The sequence below is a fragment of the Palaemon carinicauda genome, chromosome 39, assembly GCF_036898095.1.
Source record: "Palaemon carinicauda isolate YSFRI2023 chromosome 39, ASM3689809v2, whole genome shotgun sequence".
Classification (NCBI taxonomy): domain Eukaryota; kingdom Metazoa; phylum Arthropoda; class Malacostraca; order Decapoda; family Palaemonidae; genus Palaemon; species Palaemon carinicauda.
This window is the reverse complement of record NC_090763.1, coordinates 61,163,188-61,189,790: the sequence shown is the minus strand read 5'-3', so window position 1 is coordinate 61,189,790 and position 26,603 is coordinate 61,163,188. Positions and strand designations below refer to the sequence as shown.

Here is a 26,603-nt window from a genome sequence, read left to right as displayed (position 1 = left end):
ATGAATGAACTAGAATGGGAAACTTGTCCAGAGCATGTATTTATATGGAATCGGGGCGTGACAAGGTAATAACAAAATATTTAAAAGTAGTATAGAAAGATAAAATAGAGTGTATGATAAATAATTTGTTCCAACACGAATACTTACCTTCGAACTACTTTCTTATAGGAGATCACTGGTTATCTCTCTCTGCGACCAGAGTTTTGAATATATACCCCCTCCCGCTTCGCGCTCTCAGTAGCTTTTACCCCCGGCATCCAGGAATGTGCCCCGAGGGTAGGATTAACGGTAGGTCGCCCGTTAGTCGGGTCACGTTCGTCATTAAGTTCTCTGGTCGAGAGAGGTGAACATCTCTCGCTCTCGTATCTCTGTCGATCCTTTGTGTGCGTCCAGTGCCCCACGTGTTCCCAGCGTGGCAACTTGCGTTTTTATAGTGTGCTTTCCCAAGTGTTCCTGTGCGTTCACTTTTCAACTGTGTGCTTACCCAGTGTTTCATTCATTTCCATAAGTGCTTGTGTCGTGCGTTGTGTGCGTTATGGAGCTGGTTCGCCGTTGTCCTGGGCCTAGAGCCGGGAAATCGTGTGGAGCGTTCCTCTCCAAGCCCGAAGTGGATCCTCACTCCCTTTGTTCCTCCTGTAGGGGTAAAGTGTGCTCGTCAGCAGACACGTGCCCCGATTGCGTGGACTGGAGCGATATTCAGTGGGTACGTTATGGTACTAAGAAAAGGAAATCAGCGAAACGTTCCCCCAGGAAAGTTAGTGTTTCCTCGCCGATTCCGTCGCCCAGTGAGCGTTCCGACGGGGTCTCGGTTTCGCCGTCACCTACACAAAGTAGGGGACGAGGTAAGTCTAGCGTAGGGGATGAACAAGGCGTCCTATCCCAGGAGCCCAGTGTTAGTGCAGAGGCAGTGGCAGGCCCCTCTAGGGCTAGTGAAGGTCCTAGTAGTGCGTCCGGAGAGTCGGCCCTCGTGTTCGGGGGGCACGCTTCCTCCGATGACCCCGTGTGGGGTAATAACGCAGTTTCAGTGTCACCGCCGCCCTCGTGGGCTTGTGCTTCCGGCTCCTCTTTAGGGGAAGATAACCGGAGTAAAGTCCAACCTGCAGGTCACGATGCCTACGGTTGGAGGCTCCCGAAGACGCCGGGTAGGTCTCCCCTGAGGATGGATGTAGACCTGGATCCCTGGCTCCCGGACATGGAACGATTGGACTCGTTCCCGACCCTTCCCACGGAAGTTCCCGATGACTTCCTCCAGCCCTCGACCTCTAGCATTCAACGTCCGAAGAAGTCCCCCGCAGTCCCCGCTTCCAGCCGACACGTGGTGAACGCAGTGTCGTCTGGCTCTTCGGACATCTATTCCTCGTCAGAGGAAGAGGTCAAGGTGAAACACCGCCGTCGGAGGGAGCGGTCCAGGACCGAACGTTCCAGGTCAAGGTCGCGCTCTAGTTACAGCAGGAAACAATCCCGCTCCCCGAGCCGTAAGTATAGGAGGAGTGTATCTCCCGGGGGAGCCTGGGTCTACGTTTCGTCGCGGGAATCGAAGGTGCTTCGGTCCCCGGACCACCGGTCCAGCGAGCGGTCCCCAAGGCGGCCGCCCTCCAAGCACGGCCTTGACCCTCGCGACCTGGCTCTCAGAAAAGACCTCTCTGTTAGGCATAAGTCCTCGAGGCCTCCGGTTCACCCCGCCCAGCGGGGGGGGGGAAACGCGCTTCTTTCCAGGCAGCCAGGCCGAACCAGCCCAGCTGGTGCGGCCTTCAGGTCGGAAGGAACGGTTCCCGCTGTCGGGTCACCCCCCGGGAACCGCACCCTCAGCACCCAAAGCCTTCGGGCGAACGAGAATCCCCGCTGATCCAGCGGTACCTACACTATCCCGAGCCACTGGTCCGGTCTTACCTGCAGATGAGGTCCAGTACCTTGGCAGGACGGCGCCCCTGGCCCCCAGGGTCAGGCGTCCGGTCGGCGTGCCCGGTAAACCGCCTCCCCCGCCCCAGGCTGAGGCCTCGGCTGACGGAGGAGAGGGCTCCCCGACGGAAGACTCCGCCTATAGGAGAGTGGTTAGCCTGATAAGAAGGCACCACGGAATAGCAGAACCTACAGCGACAGATGGGGATTCCTGGAGGTCGAGTCTTCTGAGGATTATGCAGACTCCCTCCCAGCCTAAGTCCTCCCTGGCACTCCCTCTGGCCCGAGACCTAGTTCTGGGGCAAGAGTTCATAGACAAAGTGGTAGCCGGCAATGCCGAGGCTCCCAAGTCCCAAAGTGCCTCTAAATTACTCCAGGGCCTCAAGAACCAAGGGAAGGTCTATATGCCCGAGGGTCGTCGCCCAGGACCTTGTAAAGTGGAGACGGCCGTGGACATTCTGAGCCAAGGCGTTTCTGACGACAGAGCTTCTTCGGCCCCAGTCTGTTTCTCACCTGCAGAGGCCTCCATGATGGAGGAGATGTTGCGAGACCTAATTAACGTCTCCTCTTGGCTAGACTGGTGGGCTTCCACATTGGTGGGTGTGCAAGCCTCCTACGACCCCGAAGACCCTGACCAGCAAAGCCTGATGAGGGACCTCATTACCTCCGGGGGTAAAACCCTAAAATTCATCTCTTACCAATCTCTCGCCCTTACAGCCAACTGGGTTCTCCGTAAGAGAGACACGGTTCTCACCAAAGTGTCCCGGAAAGTACCGGACAGGGAGGCGCGAGCAATTCGCAGCCTCCCCCTGTGGGGAGAGTCTCTTTTTCCAGTGAAAGAGTTAGAGGCCTTGATGGAAAAGGTCTCGAAGAGGAAGGAGGGCAACGTCACCAAGCCGGCAGCGTCAAGGAGACCTCCATACAAGAGGTCCGTCTCGGACAGCGCCGCTACGCCCCAAGCCTCTTCCAGCACTACGAGGAGAGAAGCCCCCTCTTCCTCCTGGTCCTCAACTCCGCAACCCTCCCGCAGAGGTACTTTAGCACCCTCAAGCTCCTTCAGGTCGGGTTACTCCGCCTCTAGGAGAGGCAGATCAGGCCGCTCCTCTAGAAGAAGGTAGAGTGGGAGGCCCCCTATCCCCGCCCAAGCCTCGGATTGGGGGATGCCTCAGACTACATTGGCAAGCATGGAAGGCCCAAGGAGCAGAACCTTGGACAGTGTCTGTCCTAAAGGAGGGCTACAGACTCCCGTTCCTGGCGAATCCACCCCCTCTTATTCCGGCCAACCGGACGGAATGGCTAGCGCCCAAAGATCCAGTAAAGAGGACCGCCCTTCAAGAGGAGGTGTCCTCCATGTTGGAGAAGGGCACCATGGAAGAAGTTCCTCTCCCAGGACCTGGTTTCTACAGTCGCCTGTTCCTGGTAGAGAAAGCGACGGGGGGGTGGATGCCAGTTATAGATCTGTCGGCTCTCAACAAGTTCGTCAAGAAGACGGACTTCAAGATGGACACTCCAAAGTCAGTTCTGCTGTCCTTGAGGGAGAAAGATTTTATGATGACCGTCGACCTCAAGGACGCATACTTCCAAATTCCGATCCACCCATCGAGTCGGAAGTTCCTCCGGGTGAAATGGGGTTCCCAGATCCTGCAATTCAGGACTCTTGCTTCGGTCTGTCAACAGCGCCCCAGGTGTTCACGAGAGTCTTCGCGACTGTATCAGTGTGGGCTCACGAACGGGGCATCCGCCTTATCAGATACCTGGACGACTGGTTGCTCCTTTCCGCCTCAAAGGTCCTCTTGGAAGAACAAGGGAGAAGTCTCCTTCAGTTTTGCAGAGATCTGGGTATCGTCATCAACCCAAAGAAGTCCAATCTATCCCCGTCCAACAGAATGAACTATTTGGGGATGACATTGGACACCATTCAAGGGAAAGTTTTCCCTTCGGAGGACAGGATCAAGAACCTCAGGCACATCATCAAGCCCTTCCTATCGGAACAGCCAAGGAGAGCGAAAGACTGGCAGAGGATGATAGGCCACCTGGTCTCGTTGGAGAAACTAGTTCCACAGGGGAGGATAAAACTCAGATCCATCCAATGGAATCTCAAGAGCCTCTGGTGCCAGACACTCACAACAAGTGCTAGTTCGGGTCCTTCCAGACACAAGACCCTCCCTGGAATGGTGGTACTGCCAGTCGAACTCCCTCAAGGGGATGCCCTTCGGGACCAGCCCTCCAGAATTGCTCCTGTTCACAGACGCCTCCAACCAAGGGTGGGGAGCCCACCTCCTCGACGGGACGGCATGAGGCACCTGGTTGGAAGGGGAAAAGCAACTCCACATCAATGTCATGGAGTTGAAAGCAGTCCAGAAGGCATGCTTACACTTCGCAAGTCTGCTAAAAGGAAACACCGTGGCGTTGATGTGCGACAACGCCACGGTAGTAGCTTACATAAAGAAGCAGGGGGGCTTAAAATCGAGGGAGTTGTGCGATCTCACCATAGAGATTCTGAATTGGGCAGAAGAAAATCAAGTAGTCTTATTAGCAAGGTTCATTCCCGGGAAGAGAAACGTTCTGGCCAACGGCCTCAGCAGAATGGGCCAGATAGTAGGGACAGAGTGGTCCCTCCTCCCGGAAGTAGCCAGGCTCATCATTCAGCGTTGGGGTTCCCCGGTGATGGACCTCTTTGCAACGAGACTCAATGCCCAACTCCCAGTCTACTGCTCCCCGGTGCCAGACCCAAAAGCAGCCCTGGAAGACGGTTTTCAGCACAAGTGGGACAACCTGGATGTTTACGCTTTCCCCCCTTCACGTTGATAAGGCAAGTGCTCAACAGAGTAAGGGCCGCCCGAAACCTAAAGATGACTTTGGTAGCGCCCTGGTGGCCGGAGAGGGAGTGGTTTGCAGACCTAAAAGACCTAACGAGTCACCCGCCGTGGCCTCTACCCGCCAGGTCAGACCTTCTGCAACAGCCTCACTTCCTCAAGTTCCACGACAACCCACTCTCCCTTCACCTTCACGCCTGGAGACTATCCAGCGGCTCCTGAAGAAGTAAGGTTATTCTCACTCCACGGCTAAGAGAAATACCTGAGAAAGTCGTCAGTGGCAATATACCAGGCAAAATGGGCCTCCTTCACAAAGTGGTGCGCTGAGAGACACATTAGACCTCTTAAGGCCTCTGTCCCAGACATAGCAGAGTTCCTGGTGTTCCTCAGAGACAAAGTAGGGATGTCAATCCCAGCCATAAAAGGAGTTCGGGCCGCCTTAGGCCAAGTCTTCCTCCTGAAGGGCATCGACCTGGGGGCCTCGAGACACATAGCGATGCTTATCAAAAGCTTCGAGCAGTCTTGCCCCCCTCAGGCGAGGAGAGTGCCCCAGTGGGACTTAGCCTTGGTCCTGAAGATGCTGTGTCGTCCCCCCTTGAGCCCTTGAAAGATATCATGGACAAAGACCTTTCCCTCAAGGCCGTCTTCTTGCTGGCCTTGGCGTCCGCCAAGAGAGTGGGAGAGATCCATGGTTTGTCATGCGACGTCTCTCACTCAAAGGGGTGGAAAGAAGTATCCTTCAAGTTCGTACCTTCTTTTGTGGCCAAGACTCAGAACCCAGCAGTCTGGGACCCGAGGTTTGAAGGTTTCTCGATTCCTGCCATCCCGAAGACAGGTAATGCAGAAGACTTAAAATTGTGCCCAGTGCGAACAATTAGAAAATACCTGGAAAGGACAGCGCATCTCCGACCGGAGGTCAAGAGCCTCTTCGTTTCCACGGGTATTAATAAGAAACAAGTTTCCAAAAACACCATCTCCTTCTGGTTGAGGCAGGTGATCGCCAGATCCTACAAGGAAGCTGGCATAGCAGTGCCAGGCACTCCCAGACCTCATGACATCAGGGGCCTGAGCACCTCCTTAGCCTTTGAGAAAAACATGGCAGTAGGGCAAATCCTGCGAGCAGGTACTTGGTCGAGCCAGTCAACCTTTACTGCCCACTACCTCAAGGATTACTCAAGAAAATCCTTGGACGGGTACTCCATTGGAACAGTCATCTCCGCCCTCCAAGCGGTGTAACGGTAAACCCCAGGCACTTTCAAGACTAGCGACCGGTAGGCACAAGTGCGGTTTTCCTACCTCCTACCCAGTTGCTTACTTGCCTCTTCGGGGAGTACCGTCTGTTCCCAGGAATCACTCATTCTTCACGACTACACGTCGAGAAGAAACGTCGAAAGAAGTTTCAAAAGGTGAGTTCCTAGGCACTAACGTGAATTGTTTGAATAATTACCCTCGCTTCCGCTCTCTGGTAGGTCTCGTTATACTGAGGCCTGTTGGCCTCCACGACTGGGTCAGTGGGTCAGATTGGCACTCCCGCCTCCTAAAGTGTAAGTCTCCTATAAGAAAGTAGTTCGAAGGTAAGTATTCGTGTTGGAACAAATCAAAAATTTTAAATAATTTTTATTTTTCCTAACATACTTACCGAGAACTACTTTCGGGTAATGGCCCTCCCTACCTTCCCCGAGTGCCTTCTTCCCTTACTAGCATGATGCTAATGCAATAGAACTTAATGACGAACGTGACCCGACTAACGGGCGACCTACCGTTAATCCTACCCTCGGGGCACATTCCTGGATGCCGGGGGTAAAAGCTACTGAGAGCGCGAAGCGGGGGGGTATATATTCAAAACTCTGGTCGCAGAGAGAGATAACCAGTGATCTCCTATAAGAAAGTAGTTCTCGGTAAGTATGTTAGGAAAAATAAAAATTATTTGAAATTTTTTATGTTTAATGGGAATATAAAATTAGGTGATTTTATAAGGTATCGGATAATAAAACGAATAATACTGGGGTCAAACGTAATATGTTCACGAGGGTATTACATAAATGGAATGGTATAGTTATACTGGATTAAGTCATATACAGTACTTGAATAAAGCGGGTGAAGTCGAATAGTTAAATTTAGCGGGTAGCGAAGAAGAAATCCTATTGGTGGAGGAGGAGTCTATGCACAGGGGGGAGGAGTTTCCCGCTATGTACAAACGAACGAACGAGAGCAACCACAACCGACCAGTAAAATGACAAAAAATAAATTAAAAACACTGCCAATGTTAGCATGTTACACTAACATTGCTAATGTTAGTTTGCGCAGCTCAATATTACCGTATTTTGTTTATTATACATCCAAGAAGGTAATGCATATAGAAGAAAAGGCTTGTTTTACCATTATATACCGTTTCCCCAGTATGTATTCCCCACCCAAAACCCCGAGTTCCCACTGGGGGTCCCCCATTATCGTTGGATATAGATATATATATATATATATATATATATATATATATATATATATATATATATATATATATATATATACGTATATTTCTGAAACGAGTCATTTTCGAAGAGAGCGGAATTTTTTCTATTGAAAAAAAGTAGTTATTTCCCTAGGTTACATTGCCCTGTAATACAGTACAATAATACCTAAAGTAGTTTTTCCATAGGTTACATTACCCTGTAATACAGTACAATAATACCCCTAAGTCTTGGTTATTGCAGGGGTAATATTTCGGTAAAGCCCCACCCAGCCATTACCACTTGCCAATACATAGGAACTTGATGTTTTTCTTTTTTCACGAACAAAGCGAGTGCGCGGCAGAGCAAAAACCATTAGATTTCTGTGATATTTTGATAGTCCTTAAGGGATTTTGCTCTGCCGTGCGATCGCATCGCTCACGAAAAAAGAAAAATCTCAAGCTCCTATGTACTGAAAAGTGGTAATAGCTGGATTGGACTCTACCGAAATATTACCATTGGAGGGTCACACAAAGTTGAAGCCCCTGCTATGAATAAGGATGCAGTGTCTTAGGTTAGAGTAAGATGGAAGGGTTCGATGATTATAAGGCCTGGTTAGTTTTATTATAGTTCCGGTCAGAACAACATTTTCTAATAAAAGATAAGATTTTTCCTATAGGAAAACTCCCATTTTATTTGAACTTCATCTTTGATTTGGCCATTGATGAGTATGCATGTACTGTCAGCTCCTTGCCAGATGTTTTCATTTTCTTTTTTTATTGCCAGAAGTGAATAGGGATTGTTGATCTGGATTATGGGTGTGGCCAAGCCTGCAGAATTGGGATTGTAAAAGGGCCCTGTGCCCACTCTGAGACCTCGATCATCACCTCCCATTCTGAAAAGAGCTTGTGTGTGTACATCTTTTTCGAGCAACCCAACCCTGGCCTTTCAAGAAGGATGGTAATGGGAAGAAAGAAGGGAGGGAGAGGTAAAGTCTCATGCTGGGATTCACCCTTTCCTGCTGCTGAGAGTAGAGGGATGCTTGTCTCGCCAGTGAGAAACTTAGAGACACGGGGCCAAGCCGTGGGTAGTGATTGTCCTCCAGGGCTGTTACTTGTTACTTTTTCAGGACTGCCGATATTGCCGAAAGCCTTGTCTTTTTGGGCGGATATGAAAGGGATTTTGGAGAAGAACATGTTGAAAGTTGTTCAAGACCAGACTCCTTATCTCCAGGTGGAGAAGGCAACTAGTGGCTGGAGACCGGTCATTATCCTCTTTTCTATGAAGAAGTGTGCACGTCAAACGAAGTTCAGGATGGAAACAGTACGTTCTGTGCTGTCTTCAGTTAGAGAGGGAGACCTCATGTTATCAGTGGATGTGAAGACTTGTATTTTCAATTACCTGTTTATCAGCCCTCTTGAAAGTACCTCTACTTCTCCCTTTACGATATGGTGTACATGTTCAAGAATCTGCTTCTGACTGTGTATGGCTCCCTAGGTGTTCAGCCGTGTGTCTTGACATCAATGTCCTTCGATGTCAGGATGCCAGAAAACTTAAAATCATTAAATCACCCTTTGTCAACCTTGGTAGCTGCCTGGGCCCACTTTCCAGCAATATGTCTGTTAATGAATCTTGATGATTGGCTGATCCTGGCCTCCTTGGAGAGGCATTTGGTTCAGGATTGAGATTGGATTTTAGGTTTTTGCCCTAATCTGTGGATTGGGATAAACTGGGAGAAAACAAATCTCATACCCAAGCACAGGTTGAAGTACCTGCGCATGCTGATAGACACGGCAGCAGCGAGAGTGTTTCCTTCAGACGATCATATCAGCAGGCTCAGGGAGGTTGCAGGACCGTTCGTGTTCAAGACAGAAATACTGTACCAGCTCAGTACTGGCAGTGTTCTTTGCCACCTTTCCTCTTTGGAGACACTCGTTCTACACTGGTACCTCCACGAGCGAGAGAGATCTTCAGTGGTGTCTAAAGGATCAAGATCACTGGTCAGTCGACATGGATCTCCAATTCTGTCCTTTTTCAATGGTGCAGGAGGTTTGGGTAGATCTGACCTGGTGGCTTGACAAGGAAAACCTCACCAGAGGAGTCCCACTATACTCTCCACCTCCGGACATGCAACTGTTCTCATGTGCGTAGATGGAAGGGTGGGGAGTACACCAAGATGACATGGTAGTCTTTTGTGTTTGGTCCAGATAAGAAATACATCTGCACATCAACATCCTCAAAATCGCAGGGTGACTTAGCATTTGAGGAGGTACTCAGTACTGTTGATTAGCAACAACACCAATGTTGTGTCTTACACCAACGAGCAAGGGAGCACGGTCTCGTGCCCTCATTGCGAGCTTACAAAGCAGATGCATATCTGGGCAGTGTTTCACGCTATAGATTGGTCAGCAATGTACATTTGGAGCAAGAAGAATATGCTTGCAGACAATCTGTTGCCAGGAATAGGTTGTAGGATCAAAGTGGTCTCTACATCCTCATGTAACAGAGAGGCTTCTTGCCCTGTGGGGCTCTCTGGAGATCATCCTGGTTTCCACCTGGCAAAACAGGAAGCTCCCCATGTTCTGCTCCCCTATTCCAGCCCAGTTACCACACAAGACAGAATGGAGCTCGTCTATGGTAACACGTTGATGTACTATAATTCTGGAATGAATGAATGAATGACTGACTGACTCTTCGCCATCATTCTTTTGTTCTCCCTCTTGAGGAATAAGCAGTCGAATCGTTACTTACTGTATTGGACTTGATGCTGATAAGTTATACTTTTGAGCTTCATTCTTTATGGCTAAAGAAATACCTCTCCCATCCCCCCCTTAACAAGGTGACGGTGTAATTTATACCAATCCATTGATCATCATACAGATATATCTTTCCAAACTGATATCACCTATGGGGAAGGATATCTCTATTTTGATTGTGTACATGCACCCATGTATAGGCCAGGCCCTATCAGTCTTTCTTCCTTATGAAAGACAGATAGAATTTTACTGGGGTCACTGCTTAGCTCCTATACAGGAGGACAAGTGGTGGTCAGTTCCAGAAAAGAAAATGACCCATCCAGTTCAGTTCTAAGGGGACTTCCAACCCATCAAGCAGTGAGTCTCCTTATTATTTTAGAGGATGAGGGTTTGTGTATTGGATAGGAAAAGATCACAAATTTTAAAATAATTTGTAGTTTTCTTAGTTATACAAACTGGAGTTCTTTAATTCAAATTCATTCCTCAACTATCCTTCTCATTCTAGGGCCAAAAGGTCAAAAGTGAAGCTCCCTGCTGCAAAAAGGAGTGAGACTCCTCCCCCCCCACCTTTCACTAGATGGATTACCAGGTACTATCTTAAGTTTTTAATGACTGTCTCCAGGTCTCGCTGAAAGAATCTTCCTAATTTAAGGACCTATATTTGTATAGCTAAGAAAAATAGAAATTACTTTGAAGATTACTGATTTTTTGTCATGTAATCCATGAAGTACAATTTTGCCTTCATTTTCATTTTCACATAAGGTGTGCATAGTTTCCTTAATGACAATGATTATTTGTATACTGCAGCCAAAATATTCACACACGAGCAGTAGTATATTTTTTTTCCATTTTATAGCCTTTCCATTGATGAAAAGCATAGAGAGAATCAAGCAGGATTTAGAAACATAGAAGTTGCACTGACCAAATTTTCATTTTGAGACATGTACAGCAATGAGTGGAATATAGAAATACCCTTTTGATGGCATTTGTGGACTATGAAAAAGCCTTTGATAGTGTGCACCAGCTAGTTTTGTGGAGAGTCTTGCGTTAATATGGAATTCCTCATAAATATGTAAATTTGATTAAGTCTGTTCATGAGTCTAGCAAGTGCAAAGTTAGTGTTAATGGAGTCTTTTCAAATGAATTTCCAGTGAACAGTGGAGTACTCCAAGGTAATGTGTTGTCAGCTATATTGTTTATTCTCTTCATGGATTTTGTAATGCGTAGAACAGTTAGTGATGGTGGAGAAGGATTGGGCTGGATTGGTGATAGTAATTTAGCACACCCAGAGTATGCTGATGATGCTGTCCTTATTAGCAGAACACCACAGGATTTGCAATGCTTGCTTTCCAGAGTGCATGAAATATCACATGAGATTGGGCTGAAGATAAATAGGAGAAAGACAGAGATGAGGAGAATGGAGTATGCAATGGAAGATGAAATATCATTGGAAGGAGAAAGGATTAATGAGGTACAATTATTCAAGTATTTAGGAACTATGATCTTCAATACGGCCGAACTATGTGGCATACTGATTGCTATTGGGAAAATAGCGTTGGAGAAAGGGGAATACCTGTAGTTTTACCACTTTCAGTGATGCAAGGAGTGTGTCTTGAAATGTGAGAGCAGAATTATTGGCTAAGAATGCTGCAGACGAGTTGCTACCAAGAAGGTATCCCATTCTTTGTGATGATTGTTTACCCACCATTAAGAATTTGATTTCCAATAATTGGCAACAGCATTGGGGTAGTTTAGTTAGAAATGAGATGCGAGAAATAACGAATGTTATATCTCCTTGGAAGTATAATATGCTCCGAAAGTGGGAGCCTACTCTTTGACACATGAATTTCTGCTTACTAGACAATACCAGCCATATAGTTACGACTGTTTGGTACCCTTGACAGCAAGGCATTTGTTGACCGAATGCTCCGCTTATAGTAGCAAGAGAAATATATATCTGTTTGAGGCTTGAGGTGAGGGTGGCAGGTTAATCCTTGCCAAGATTCTTGGACATGTGTCCTACCATGCTAGTGGTATTTTTAGCTTCAATTCAGAAACAGGTCTTCTGAAAGCTATTTAGCTTTTAAAATGACATATTTGCTTTTATGGTTTTAATTGAATATTCTTTTATTCTTTATTTACAATAAACGATATCGGCGTCGATGACCTTAGATGTCAGGATGCCAGAAAACCTGAAAAAAGAAATAATTGATGGAGAAAGGATTAATGAGGTAGAATTTAGGAACTCTTATCTCCAATACAGGGTCTTTAGAATTAGAGTTCAGTGAAAGATTGAGAAAAGCAAATCATACAATGACTAGGTTAAGTAAAATTTGGAAATAAAATTGCCTGAAATTACATATAAAAATCAGACTATATATCAGTTTAGTGAGATCGGTGTTAGTCTATGGACATGAGTTATGGTATGACAATGAAACAAAATCTCCAATAGATCTAGTAGACTTGAGAACAAAGCCCTCAGTAGGATATTTGGAGTTAAATGGCAGGACAGGATTAGAAATGAAGCTATGAGAGATTACTCAAGTGCCTTATGTGGATGAGATCATGGGGAGGGGTAGATGGAGATGGTTTGGACATGTTCTTTGCACTCCCCAAGAGAGATTAGTTCACCAAACGTTCAGTTGGGCTCCACAAGGCACTAGAAGAATTGGAAGACCCAGGCCTACATGGCTGAGGACTATGAAGCGCGGAGTAGGAGATGATGAATGGAGAAGTATTCGATTAAAAGCTCAAGATAGAGATGACTAGCGAAATCTAACCCGAGGATAAAAGTATAATTTCACTGAAGTAAATTCTTCATTCACTTTGATTCATCAAAAACACTGGGGTCTAAAAGGTTGTTTAAGATTGATCTTCCATTACAAAATCCAGGCTTGCTGCTCCTTAAGATATAGACTTCTGAATGTCTCACAATGTTGCTTCCTGTGAGATTTTTTTTAATATTACTAGGAACTGAATTCTGGTTAATAGGTATAATTTATAGTTCCATTGTTCCATCATAAGAATCTTAAATGTTAGTGTGATATAATGCATTTATAAATTTTCTCATGGATTAGAGAGAGAGAGAGAGAGAGAGAGAGAGAGAGAGAGAGAGAGAGAGAGAGAGAGAGAGAGAGAGAGAGAGAGAGAGAGAGAGAGAGAGATGTGTGTGTGTGTGTGTGTGAGTGAGTCTACAGTATTGTGAGAGAGAGAGAGAGAGGACATAGGACAAAGGACAAAGGAATCTATTATCAGCATGACTAGCATTAATCATGAGCTTCAGCTGAGAGTGGATTTATAATTATCACGAGGTTTAGTCTTTTCAAAACCACAGCTGTTATAGTGAGGCTAGTTATTTTTAGTAAAATTTATAAGCCATAGACTGATTTTATAGTTGTTCCGTAACTGGAATACATACCCATGCTATTTATTAGGGGTATCTGAAAGGACAAGCCATTAAAATTTTAGCAAGTGTTAAATACCCATTTCGCTAGTTAGTGGGAGTTGGGGTGGGGGGGGGGGTAGCTTGCTACCACTCCCACTCACACGCCTATGATTTAGCTCCCTTTGCTTTTGGCTCGGATGGTGAACAGTCGTTGCCTTTCTTTATCTTCACCAAGTTATTTTGGACTGCTATTAATGCTTTTTGTTTGTGCTTTCTCTTTATTAGTGTGGGTTTTTGTTGACTTCTGCCGATCATCCGTACCTGCCCTGGACTTATAGGCCACCCCTGCGGTACTTTCGTGTCGGTAGTGGACACCGATCGTCTCACCCTTTGTCCCGCCTGCAGAGGTTAATAGTGTGATAGTGAAAATAAGTGTAGCGAGTGTCGGGAGTGGTCTGCTTCCCAGTGGGGAAGGTTTTGGCGCCGGCAAAAGAAGAAATCAAAGCGGGATATATCTTCTTCAAAGGTTTCTTCGAAAGTGAATAAACCTAAGGCTTCTTCAGCTTCCCAACCTTCCTCCGAAGCTCCTATTCGATTGGCCTCTTCCAAGAGACCGTTGAGTAGTAGCGTAGGCCCTTCAATTGATGGACAACTCTGGTCCTCGAGAGATAGTGTTGCTTCCCCTGGCGAAGCAGCCCCACCTCTCTCCCAGGGTGAGGCCTTGTGTCTTTCTCCTTTTATTCAGGTGTGGTCGTCCTTGGGGCTTCCGGGTGCGCCCTCCAAGGACTCCTTGCTGGAGCTCACCATCCACGGTGCTAGTGTGCAGCCTTCGTCAACTTCGGAGGTGGATCCTCTGTGGTGTGTCGATGTAGTGGTGTCTTAGGCGTTCTGCTGCCACTGCCATTGTCCCTGCCTCTTCAGACACTTCAGCTGTTGCTGCCGACTGCGCTTCCCTCGTTCCTGATCATCCTTCAATAGGGGAGGAAAATCTTCCGTCTTGTGTCTCCTGCGAGTGTTTCTCCTCAGAGGAGGAGTTCACTCATTGAGTCTTCTCTGCGGAGGACTACTGCTTCTAAAGGTCAGCTTGCTGATCCACTGTCCCTCCAGAGGTTGTCATCGATCTCGCAGGGCCCGCCCTCCCTTCCCCTAAGAGGTCGCCCTTCATCATCGGTGACAAGGCGCCTCTTCGTCTCTTCAGCCTCGTCTTCGCAGCCCTCCCCTGCAGAGGAGCATCCTCTTCTATCGTCTTCTGGCCCACGACCTTCGCCCGTTCCTGTACCTTTTCTTGATGACGCTGCCGCTAGTCCTCAGACTTTGGCCTTGGACTCTTCTGTGAATCGCTCACGATCCCCCTCACCAACATCTCGTCAGCGCTCTACAGCACACCAGCGCGTCAACGCTCCAGTGCGTCAGCGCTCCTCACTGCTTCAGCACTCTCCAGCGCATCAGCGCTCTCCAATGCCCCATGATCGCCGGTGCTCTCCAGCGCGTTCACGCCGTTCTAAGCATCAGCGCTTGCCAGCTCAACCACGCTCACCAGAGCTCCTGCGTGTCTTCGCTCACCTACTCGTCAGTTCTCTCCAGCTCATAAGTGCTCTCCTGCACGCCAGCGCTCTCCAGCTCGTCAGCGCTTACCTGCGCACCCGCAGTCCCCTGTGTACCCGCAGTCCCCTGTGCACCAGCATTCGCCTGCTCACCAGTGCTCGCCAGTGGCGAGCACTCTCCTGCGCACTTGCGAAAGAGTCTAAAAGAACTAAAGGGCAAAAATTTCAACAGGTCACCATTCCATTTCCTGCAAAAGCATTACGCTGCGCCCGCCGGGAAAAAGGGAAGAGGCCCCACAGAAGGGTTCAAGAATCCGAAGATTCCATCTTCGAAGGCGGATCCACCGCGTCAATCATCGGTCGAGACTCCTTACAGGGATCCGTGGATCCCTTTCTCTTGAGGAGCTCTTTCTGACAGTGCCACTGTCAGCAGACAGCCTTGGTTGAGTGCCATGGTCAGAGCAGTTGTTCAAGCTTCAGGGCCTGCTTTATCATTTTGCACTTCGGAGACCTCGCAACATCCGACGGCACCAGCAGATCTCCTGCAAGGAACATTGGCTGCTTCTCCCTTGAAGAAAAAAAGAAGAGTCTCAGATGCGGTAACATCACCCAGGGTGAAACTGACTCCTGTTAGTCTTTCGAGGCCTGTCCCTCATGACTCGCCCTCCGGGTGCTCTCCTGCCTCACCCCGAGATTACCTGCTAAAGCGGTTAGTCAGGGTTGCCACCTCACAATTAAAGTCTAATGGCTACCTTTCAGCTGTCGCTGAAATATAATCCACATAACTCCAGGTTTGTATTAGTTAGAGAAAAATGAAAATTATCCCCGAATTTGTCATATTTTTCCCTCGATACGTATATTTTTTATTTATTCATTTTATTGGAAATTGAATCGGCTTTGCAATGATATCTTCAATTTTTCCTTATTTTTATTTGTTACATCGTAACAATGAAAAACGTCAACATAAGTGGGTCGGAAAATCTGGTATTTTTGCTCTGGAAAAAAAAAAAGGGGGCAATTATTTATTCATTTGCACATCACATACTAATATATTTATAGGAAAGAGGTTGCATCCATGTGAAAGATCTACAATTCTACACAATTTTGCGTATTATTAAAAACCCTCAAATATAATTTTGTTCCATAACTGGAATACAAACCACGTTATTTATTAGGGGTATTACTTTCGTTGTAGCTGGAATGACGAGCCATTGAAGTTTAGCAAGGGTTAATTACCCACACCGCTAGTTAGGGGGGGTAGGGGGGTGTAGCTTGGTACCGCTCCCATTCACACCTGTAATTTAGCTCACTTTACTTTTGGCTCAGATGGTAAACGGACGTTGCCGCTCTTCATCCTTCACCTTTATTGGACTGCCATTAATCTGTTTTTGCTTTTTCTTTGTTCTAGAGTGTGCTTGTGTTTTGACTTTTGCAAGCATGCGGTCCTGCTCTGGACTCACCGGCCGGCCCTGCGGAACTTTTATGTCGGCGGTGGAGAACGACCCCCACACCCTTCGTCCCGCTTTCAGAGGTCAACGGTGTGATTGTAACAATAAGTGTAGTGAGTGTAGGGAGTGGTCTGCCTCCCAGTGGGAGAGCTTTGGGCGACGGCGGAAGAAGAAGTCTAAGCGAGATATTTCTCCTTCGAAGGCTCCTTCGAAAGGGGAAAAACCCAAGGCCTCTTCTTCCGTCTCCCGACTCTCCTCCGAAGCTCCTACTCGTTGGGTCTCTCCCGAGAGATCGTCAAGTAGTAGCGTAGATGAATTTAATATTGGCCAACCCCGGTCCTTGAGAGATGGTATTGCTTCCTCCAGCGAAGGGATACCATTATTTTAACTAGGCTGCATATTGGCCATACACATGCAACGCACAATTATTTAATGAAGAGTGGGGAAGGGAGACAGGCCCCTCTTTGTAATACCTGTCAAGTGACAATGGATGTTAAACATATTTTAGTCGATTGTCCTGTTTTTAATCTTCAGAGGAGGACACATTTACTCCAGGACAAACCTTTAAGAGATATACTGGGGGAAAACTGTAATACCCTGAACTTGAGAAAATTTATACGAAGTATTGGGTTATATTACGAGCTATAATTGTTTTTATTAATTTATTTATTTATTTTACCCTTTTAATCCCTATTTATTTCACATCTAGATTTTATTGTATAAAAGTGTTACGATTTGTATTAAAGGTTAAAATGATACTAAATGGTGTGAGTGTACAGATATGATTGAATGATTTTCGTTATATAGCGCTGAATGGCCTTTGATGTCCCAGTGCTTGGCTTAATGCCTAAATCCTATATTCAATTCAATTCAATTCAACAGATTGCCACCTAACTTGGAAGACGATGTGCCTGCTAGCTTTGGCTTCTGCCAAACGAGTCTGTGAACTTCATGGTCTTTCATACGACATCGCCCATTCAAGGGGATGGGGAGAGGTAACATTCAGCTTCGTGCCTGAGTTTATTGCCAAGACTCAGAACCCGGGAGTAGCGGATCCATGATTCGACTCCTTCCAGATTTTGAGTCTTCGTTCTGTAACAGATGACCCTGATCATCTCTTACTCTGTCCAGTGAGGGGTTTGAGGCTGTACCTTAAGAGAACATCCGCACCCCGTCCTCGTGTGCCTGCACTCTTCGTCAGCACAGGAAGGACCAAGAGGAGGGTCACCAAGAACACAATACCAGCATGGATCTGCAAGGTCATAGACCATGCACTGAATCCAAACCCTCTTCCTTCACGTCACCCCAGACCTCATGATGTCGGGCATAGCTACATCCTTGGCATTCAAGAGAAACTTCTGAGTGACGCAGGTTCTTCAGGCTGGGATGTAAAAATGTCAAACCACGTTCACATCCCACTACCTGCAAGACGTGACCCACAGGAGAATATATGTTTTCTATCGGTCCTGTGGTGGCTGCACAACAGTTGGTTTAACACCAAGCTCCTTATTGGACAAGTAGCAGAAGGTTGAGGGCATTATTACCCGGTTTTAGTCTGTGTGAATGAAAAGGTTTGACTGGCTCTTATTCTTTTCTTCATCCTTCCCTCTCTTGGGGAAAGCAGCATCCTGGGTTCTCTGCACAAGCTGACCTCAAACCACTGCAGATAAACCATGCTCCCTTGTGTACCTAGTATTTAAACTAATACTGTTGCGTCCCCATACCCTAGCGAGGTGGTATTGGGAAAGTCTTGGTTACAACAGTTTTTTCAATATTTAACTTAGCCGGTGATTATAATAGCTGCAACTCTGTTGCTCGACAGAAAACTCTAAGGTAAAATTCGCCAGCGATCGCTACACAGGTTGCGGGTGTGCCCAACAGCGCCATCTGTCGTCCAGATACCCAGTACTCAATGTAAACAAAGAACTCAATTTTCTCTCTGTCGTGCTCCCGACAAGACGTGCTTATTCGCTGTTGCTAAACTGGATTTGTTTTCACAACTAATTGGTGAAGTACACTATTCTAGTTTTGAGCTTTCGCTATGCAGGTGTTTTATCTTCATCTTAAATCTTGAACTCGTTTTGGATAGATTTAATTATGGTGACACAGAGAGTATGGACTTTCTTTCACTTTTAAATGGCCGACCCTTCCCTTAGCGGAAGTGTGTTTAGGCTTTTAGTAATTATATCACGTTATAGATTTTCCTCTATATATTTTATATCTCTCCGCCTTTATTAGGCCTCTTCGATTAACTTTCCATTTATTATAAATATATAAAAATAATTTTAATGTTTTGTTTATATAGACCTTTCCTGAGAGTAGGCGGTCCTAACTTGGAAACCGAAGTTAATCAACGTTGAGCCCTTTATATCGTAATTAGCTTTTAAAGAGCTAAGGATTTAAAACTTTTTAAATTTTATGAAAGAATTTCTTTGATAGTCTTCGTACTGTTTTCAAAGATGAACTAACGTTTAGTTTATTTATGCTACGCAGTTGTTGACGTTCAGGACGTTCAACATGCGCTCTATCGTTACGATAGAGAGAGAGTGTATCACGGTTTCACTTTGCAGTAAGAGTAAATCGATTCTGACGTTTTGTTCATTCTTTCTTAGCTTAAATGTTTTAAATTCTATTTTAAAGGAACTTTTTATTTGAAAAACCTTTCAGTTTTTTCCTTTAGTCAAATAACATGTTTTTTTTGACGAAATATAATTGGGCTCTTCTCTTAGGTGCGAAATCAAGAGAGAAAGAGAGAGAGAGATAGAGACGGAGGGAGAGAGAGGAGAGAAAACGTTCCGTTCAAGCGGGTAACGTTGTTCTCGTGTTACTCTCGTCCCTAGTCGCTGTACGGGGAGGAAGGATAAAACGTTTTAGTTTTTTATTCTCGTCCCCAGGCTATGTGCGGTGAGAGATTGAAAACGTAGTTATATGAACTAGTGTTTAGTCTCTTTCCCAGCCACTGATTTTTTTTTTTATCTTTAAATATGTTTTCTGTTTTTTGCTGGTATTAATGAGCTTGCATTATACGACTGATTTCGCAATTACTACCTTTTAATGAAGGGTAGAATTGCGTGTTTCAGGTAGAAATCAGTAAAAATTTCAGTGAAATAAGTGCAAAACAGAAAATCGAAGTGATAAAGTGATATGCGCAAAGTGTTACAGTGTTGCGTCCGAGGGTTCGTCTGTTCGTGCCTGTCGTTCACCTAGTCCGGGACCTCTTACATGCTCCCAAGCCCAGGGGAGAAGTAATGTCAAACGACTTATGGGTTCGAGAGGCCTTGACCAACGAACAGACGTTTTCCCTCTATGGTATCGGGTGTATCTTACCAAGATCTCCCCTACCATAAGACGAGAGAGACGTTGTTTCTCCTCGTCATCCGAAGGCTTTTCGCATAAGAAACCTGTCACAAGGTTTCGAAGCCCTTAAGCGAAAGTCAGTCCTTTCAGGACAGGTCCAGCGTCCTGGTTACAACCATTAGGACAGCTCTGACCCTTTGCAGTCATCGGATAACTGCTCGCTGCCTAACAAAAGCGTAACACAGACTCCGAGAGTCTCTTTTTGTAGGCAAAGTGTTGCGGTCACAGACGTTACCCTCGTCTCTTACCACAACCATTTCCGTTGATCCTTAATGGGTTGTATGGCAAGACATGCAGTATATGCTTGCCTCCCTTATGGAAGACTATTTTGCCGATTAGTCCGTTGAGTCTAGCCGTTTATCTCATCGATATCCTGGCTTTCAGGCCAACCTAACGTTCCTTTGTGCTTACTGTTGACGTTGGCGTAGCTTAGTCACGTCAGTCAGGTTGTTTAGAACCACACTCGATGCGGTCTCGTGTGGTTTTTCAGCCGCATTTGGACGTTAGGCCACTTGCTGAGGCTCCTGTTGACGTTCAAGACGTTCACTAACAATCGGAGTTGACTTGTTTTGACGCTGTGCATCAACCTCCGCATTCTAGAGTTGTTTTGACTGCTCAGTCTAGGCAGTCAAATCAGTCTCGAGTGGACGCTGTGCGTCCTCGCGCACCTGTTGTGGTTGACAGTTCAGTTGTTGACAGTTCACAGACTGTCAAGCAGTTACATGACGTTGCGTTCTGGTCCGCTACTAATGCACCAGTGAGTGTGGACTCTGCTTGTAAAGCATTGCCACCACGGTAGGTCTCTCCCTTGCTTGAGACTCAGCTTTTATCGGGCAAGGTTCCTGTAGATGAGGAAGTTGCTGTTCCCCCTCCTACTGATATTCCCTTGAGGACTCTGTCAGATGGAGAGGAGCCTAAAGCTGCTTAGCCTCCTATGGACTTTAATTAAATCATGATGATTTTTTTAAGGATCTTTGTCCGGATCTTTTTGTAACTGCTGCTCCTCGTTCGCCTAAACGTCAGAGCTTACACTAGGCCTAGCTACTTCGAAGCCGTTGTTTTTAAGCTAGTGCTCTCTCGCTCTCCTAGAGAGCTTTACGTTGGCTAGGCGACTGGTTTTTCACCAGGAGGAGTTTGGGGGATACAGCCTTTGCTTTCCCTTCTTTTAAACTGGTTTATAGAGCGAGAGTCTGATATGACACGAGAGAAGTTCTCGGCTTGGGAGTTCATGCCTCTGCCCAGATAGACTTCTCAATTCTCGTAGACTCTCCCTGGCGCCTGGCCAGGAGACGCTCCAAGTTGTTTACAGGTCAACTTCACAGCTGTTTTCGAGCCTTTGAAGTTTTGCTGTACAATTATGTCACGCATAACAAGGCTTTCAGGGATGGTAAACGGTACCGCCTCAGCCGCTAACCCCGTCTGTTGCCACACCTGCTACCGTAGACCCTAAATGGGCTTTGCTGCAAGACATGCAGTCCAAGCTTGCGTCCTTGATAGAGGACTTTAATGCGGAGAAGGTTGCTACCGAACCTTCTGGCCAACAACCTTCCAACCGGTCGGTTGTGCGGCCTGTTGACGCTGAGGTAACCTACTCGCGTCTGCCAGTTGAGGTGGTTCCTCCACCGATGCGACCCAGTGTGGGTTGCTAGCCGCACGTTGACGTTAAGCGACGCTCGGAGGTGGTTGTTGACGTTCAGGACGTTCAACAACCAGCAGAGGTGACTTGTTTTGACGCAGTGCGTCAACCTCAGCAACCCGGTAGGGTGTTGACTGCACAACCCAGACGGTCTAGACAGTCTCGGGTTGACGCTGTGCTTCCTCGCGCACCCATGGTTGTTGACAGTTCACAGACTGTGCAGCAGTTCCATGATATTGCGTCCGGCTCCGTCACGCATCCACCAGTGCGACCGGACTCAGCGAGCCAGACGTTGCCCACTCCGTTGCCGTTTCCTCATCAGTTTTCGGATGAGGAACCCTCTGATGAGGACGTTGCTGAACAACAAGACGATCAGCCCCCAGAATAGATCAAGCCCTGCTATCCATCCAGAAGATGCTGAAGAAGGAACGCTGCTCAGTCAGGCTGTGGATGAGTCTGGTAGGGACGCTGTCATCCGTGGAACAATTTGTGTCACTAGGAAGACTACACCTCCGTCCTCTTCCATACCATCTAGCTTTTCACTGGAAAAAGGACAAGACGCTAGAAGCGGTCTCGATCCCGGTTTCCGAAAAGATAAAGTCTTGTCTGACTTGGTGGAAGGACAATATCAACCTAAGAGAGGGTCTTCCCCTGGCTGTTCAGACTCCCGACCACGTTCTCTTCTCGGACGCATCGGACGTGGGCTAGGGCGCGGCACTAGACGGTCGGGAATGCTCAGGACTGTGGAACTCGAGTCAGAGGAGCATGCATATCAACTGCAAGGAGCTGTTGGCAGTACATCTGGCCTTGAAAAGCTTCAAGTCTCTCCTTCGAGGCAAAGTGGTGGAAGTTAACTCGGACATCACCACGGCCTTGGCGTACATCTCCAAACAAGGAGGTACCCACTCACTGACGTTGTACGAGATCACAAGGGACCTGCTCATCTGGTCAAAAGGTCAAGACATCTCCCTAGTAACGAGGTTCATCCAAGGCGACTTGAACGTCATAGCAGATTATCTCAGTCGGAAAGGGCAAGTAATTCCAACCGAATGGACCCTCCACAAGGATGTGTGCAAGAGACTTTGGGCTACTTGGGGTAAAACCATCCATGGATCTCTTTGCAACCTCGCTGACCAAGAGGCTTCCAATCTATTGCTCTCCAGTCCCGGACCCAGCAGCAATACATATAGATGCTTTCCTCCTAGATTGGTCACATCTGGATCTCTACGCATTCCCACCGTTCAAGATTGTCAACAAGGTACTGCAGAAGTTCGCCTCTCACGAAGGGACAAGGTTGACGTTAGTTGCTTCCCTCTGGCCCGCGAGAGAATGGTTCACCGAGATACTTCGATGGTTAGAAGACGTTCCCAGTAGTCTTCCTCTAAGGGTAGACCTTCTACGTCAGCCACACGTAAAGAAGGTACTCCAAAGCCTCCACGCTCTTCGTCTGACTGCCTTCAGACTATCGAAAGACTCTCGAGAGCTAGAGGCTTTTCGAAGGAAGCAGCCAGTGCGATTGCTAGAGCAAGGAGAGCTTCCATTAGAGTCTACCAATCGAAGTGGGAAGTCTTCCGAGACTGGTGCAAGTCAGTTTCTGTATCCTCGACCAGTACCTCTGTAGCTCAAATAGCTGTTTTTCTCTTATACCTGAGAAAAGGACGATCCCTTTCAGCTCCCACTATCAAGGGCTACAGAAGCATGTTGGCATCGGTCTTCCGGCATAGAGGCTTAGATCTTTCCAAACATAAAGATCTGCAAGACCTCCTTAAGTCTTTTGAGACTACCAAGGAGCGTCGTTTGGCTACCCCTGGATGGAATTTAGACGTGGTACTAAGATTCTTCATATCAGACAGGTTGGAGCCGTTACAATCAGCCTCCCTGAAAGATCTCACTCTTAAGACTCTTTTCCTGGTATGCTTAGCCTCGGCTAAAAGAGTCAGTGAGATTCATGCCTTCAGCAAGAACATAGGATTTTCGTCAGAAAAAGCCACTTGTTCGCTACAACTTGGTTTTCTAGCCAAAAATGAGCTGCCTTCTCGGCCTTGGCCTAAATCTTTCGATATCCCCAGCTTATCGGAGATCGTAGGCAATGAACTAGAAAGAGTCTTATGCCCTGTTAGAGCTCTTAAGTTCTATTTAAAGCGTATTAAACCTTTACAAGGCCAATCTGAAGCTTTATGGTGTTCAGTTAAGAAACCATCCTTGCCTTTGTCAAAGAATGCTTGGTCAGATTTTATCAGATTGTTAATACGAGAAGCTCATTCACATCTGAGTGAGGAAGACCGAACTTTGCTTAAGGTGAAGACGCACGAAGTTAGAGCTGTAACAACTTCCGTGGCCTTTAAGCAAAATAGATCTCTGCAAAGTATAATGGACGCAACCTATTGGAGAAGCAAGTCAGTGTTCGCGTCATTTTACTTGAAAGATGTCCAGTCTCTTTACAAGAACTGCTACACACTGGGACCATTCGTAGCAGCGAGTGCAGTAGTGGGTGAGGGCTCAACCACTACAATTCCCTAATTCCATAACCTTTTTAATCTTTCTCTTGAAATGTTTTTATTGTTGTTTTTGGGTTGTCCGGAAGGCTAAGAAGCCTTTCGCATCCTGGTTGATTTGGCGGGTGGTCAAAGTCATTTCTTGAGAAGCGCCTAGATTAGGGGTTTTGATGAGGTCCTGTTGTATGGGTTGCAACCCTTGATACTTCAGATCCTAGGGGTCGATCAGCATCCTAAGAGGATCGCGAGGCTCCGTAAGGAAGACGTACTTAAAAAGGCAGAGTAATTGTTCAAGTCGACTTCCTTACCAGGTACCTATTTATTTTGTTTTTGTTATTTTGATAACTTCTAAAATGAAATAAAAATTATTAGCTCATAATAATGTAAACATATTTTGCTGGTCTCTACCCACCCACCTGGGTGTGAATCAGCTATTATAATCACCGGCTAAGTTAAATATTGAAAAATGTTATTTTTATAATAAAATAAATTTTTGAATATACTTACCCGGTGATTATAAATTAAAGGACCCTCCCTTCCTCCCCAATAGAGACGCAGTGGGACGAGGAGAAAATTGAGTTCTTTGTTTTCATTGAGTACTGGGTATCTGGACGACAGATGGCGCTGTTGGGCACACCCGCAACCTGTGTAGCGATCGCTGGCGAATTTTACCTTAGAGTTTTCTGTCGAGCAACAGAGTTGCAGCTATTATAATCACCGGGTAAGTATATTCAAAAATTTATTTTATTATAAAAATAACATTTTCCTTCTAAAGACTCGGAATAACTTTACCTGGACGGTCACACTTCTATATATCTCAACACAGCTTGTGTAGGCCGCGGACCTTGCGTAGTAAGGTTTTAGTACTGTACTCAAAAATAAGGAGTACTCCTTATTTTTGAGTACTGACATACTCAGATAAGGAGCCACCGGGTTAAGCCAAAAGCCAGATTGGCAGGGATGTCCACCCTTCCTAATGGGTGAGTCACCCCTAATAAATAGCGTGGTTTGTATTCCAGTTACGGAACAAATGACAAATTCGTAGATAATTTGTATTTTTCCTAACTATACAAACCTTAGCTATTTATACAAACTAGGCCGCCATCCCTATCCCCCTTGAAGTCCTACCTCCAAGCAAAGTGACCAAATCACAGGTGTGTGAACGGGAGTGGTAGCAAGCTACCCCTCCTACCCCCCCTAACTAGAAGTGTGGGTAGTTAACCCTCTAAATTTTAATGGCTCGTCATCTCAGCTCCGCCAAAAGTATAACCCCTGATAAATAGCAAAGGTTTGTATAGTTAGGAAAAATACAAATTATCTACCAATATGTCATATTAATGTGTGCTGCTCTTAATGGGAATGAATCATACTCCAGGAATGGTTAAAAGAGTACTCAGCTGCAGGCTATATTTGAAGGATTTTCTTTGTTACTTAACCCTTTTACCCCCGGGGTATTTGGAAATTTCCAACCCTTAACCCCCAGGGGGTTATTTTTTTCCCGACACATTTTGCAGTGTATTTTTTTTAAATTGCTCTAACAGCCTTAATTTTTGTCATAGAGAGGTCAGGTTGGTCTCATTCTCTTGGAAAATGCCTGAATTTTCTAAAAAAAATATCAAAAAATATTAAAAACTAATTTTTATAGCATTTTTTTGCAAGGACGTACCGGTACGTCCATGGGGGTAAAGGGATGGCTTTTGTGAAACGTACCAGTACGTCCTTTGGGGGTAAAAGGGTTAACAGAAGGCTTGAATCCTGAAGCCTCTTACAAGTGTAAGGACTACTGTACAAAGAAATTTGAGAAAAATTTCAAGATTCATTTGCTGTAGAATGCTGGGAAAAACATATGATAAATGAGGTGGTAACATTTGTGGCATTCAAAAGTTAGGAAATTGTAATTTCAAATGTTGATGACAAGAGAAGAAAGGTGATTAGTTCAGTGATAAGTTGTAGTTGCTAACCAGTGGCAATATCTTAAAGATCATGAAAAAATAACAAGGGCAGATAGGAATTCAGGTAGAAAATACACAAGATTAAAGAGAATTGAAGATACTTATCAAACGTTTAACCTTGCCATAGAAACCTCCAATAATATTGATGATGTGATGAGGCTAAAATGCTCGGATTTTTAATGGATTGGTCTATTCCTACCCTTTGTACATGGAATGGAACTCAAATCCAAAGATATAGTTGTGGTGTGAGATTGTTCGACATACTAGTCGTAGTACATACCCTTTTTGGAATGTTTTATTCTCCTTTAAATGGGCCTTTAGCTCTTAATATACTGTACTTGTCTATTTGGATACAGTTTTTACACTATTGGAAAAACAAAATAAGCAGTGATGTTGCTCGGGGGGGGGGGGGGGGGGGGGAGTAATTTTTTTCTTCACAAAAATTTTGTCCATTGTATTATCATCCTTGGCATACATTATGTAAAATTAGTCATACTATGTAAGTTTGTATGTTTTTATTTAATTTGTATTACAGTATCTATAAGTTTTTTTAAAAAGATTTCTTTTCCACAGAGGTCAAATGACGGAAAGTGAGGTATCAGTCAACATTCTATTCTTTGCTGGTGCTAAAGATTTGGCAGGAGTTGATCGTTCCGTTCTAACTGTACCTGTGAACACAACGCCCGAAGAGCTACTTTCTCAAGTTGTGCGTTCCTTTGGTGAAATCTCTAGTATCAAGGACAGTGTAATACTCTCTCATAATCAACAGTATTGTGAGCCGGGGCAAGGCTTGACACTCTCTGCAGGAGACGAAGTTGCTATTATTCCACCCATTAGTGGAGGTAAATCTTTTGCAGGCCATTCATGA

The 26,603-nt window shown here is 46.0% G+C and overlaps 2 protein-coding genes across 3 annotated transcripts in view; both read left to right on the top strand.

Annotated features, from left to right (window-relative positions):
• Window positions 1-26,603, top strand: part of Mocs2B (Molybdenum cofactor synthesis 2B) — a 148,116-nt gene that overhangs the window by 1,877 nt on the left and 119,636 nt on the right. The window contains exons 1-2 of one of the 2 annotated variants that reach the window (XM_068362976.1): window positions 13,240-13,260; window positions 26,309-26,577. The gene's annotated coding sequence lies outside the window, so the exon portion shown is untranslated. Of the gene's footprint in view, window positions 1-13,239; window positions 13,261-26,308; window positions 26,578-26,603 lie in introns of those variants that run through there. The other variant, XM_068362975.1, reaches the window with a different exon arrangement.
• Mocs2A (Molybdenum cofactor synthesis 2A) lies at window positions 1-26,603 on the top strand. Its single transcript, XM_068363185.1, has 2 exons — window positions 1-65; window positions 26,309-26,603. The coding sequence occupies exons 1-2, from the start codon at window positions 1-3 to the stop codon at window positions 26,601-26,603; spliced, it is 360 nt and encodes a 119-aa protein (XP_068219286.1).

Coding starts and splice junctions, on each gene's coding strand:
- Mocs2A (XM_068363185.1), top strand. CDS start 1: ATGAATGAACTAGAATGGGAAACTTGTCCAGAGCATGTATTTATATGG. Junction 66..26,308: donor TGGAATCGGGGCGTGACAAG/GTAATAACAAAA, acceptor TCTTTTCCACAG/AGGTCAAATGACGGAAAGTG.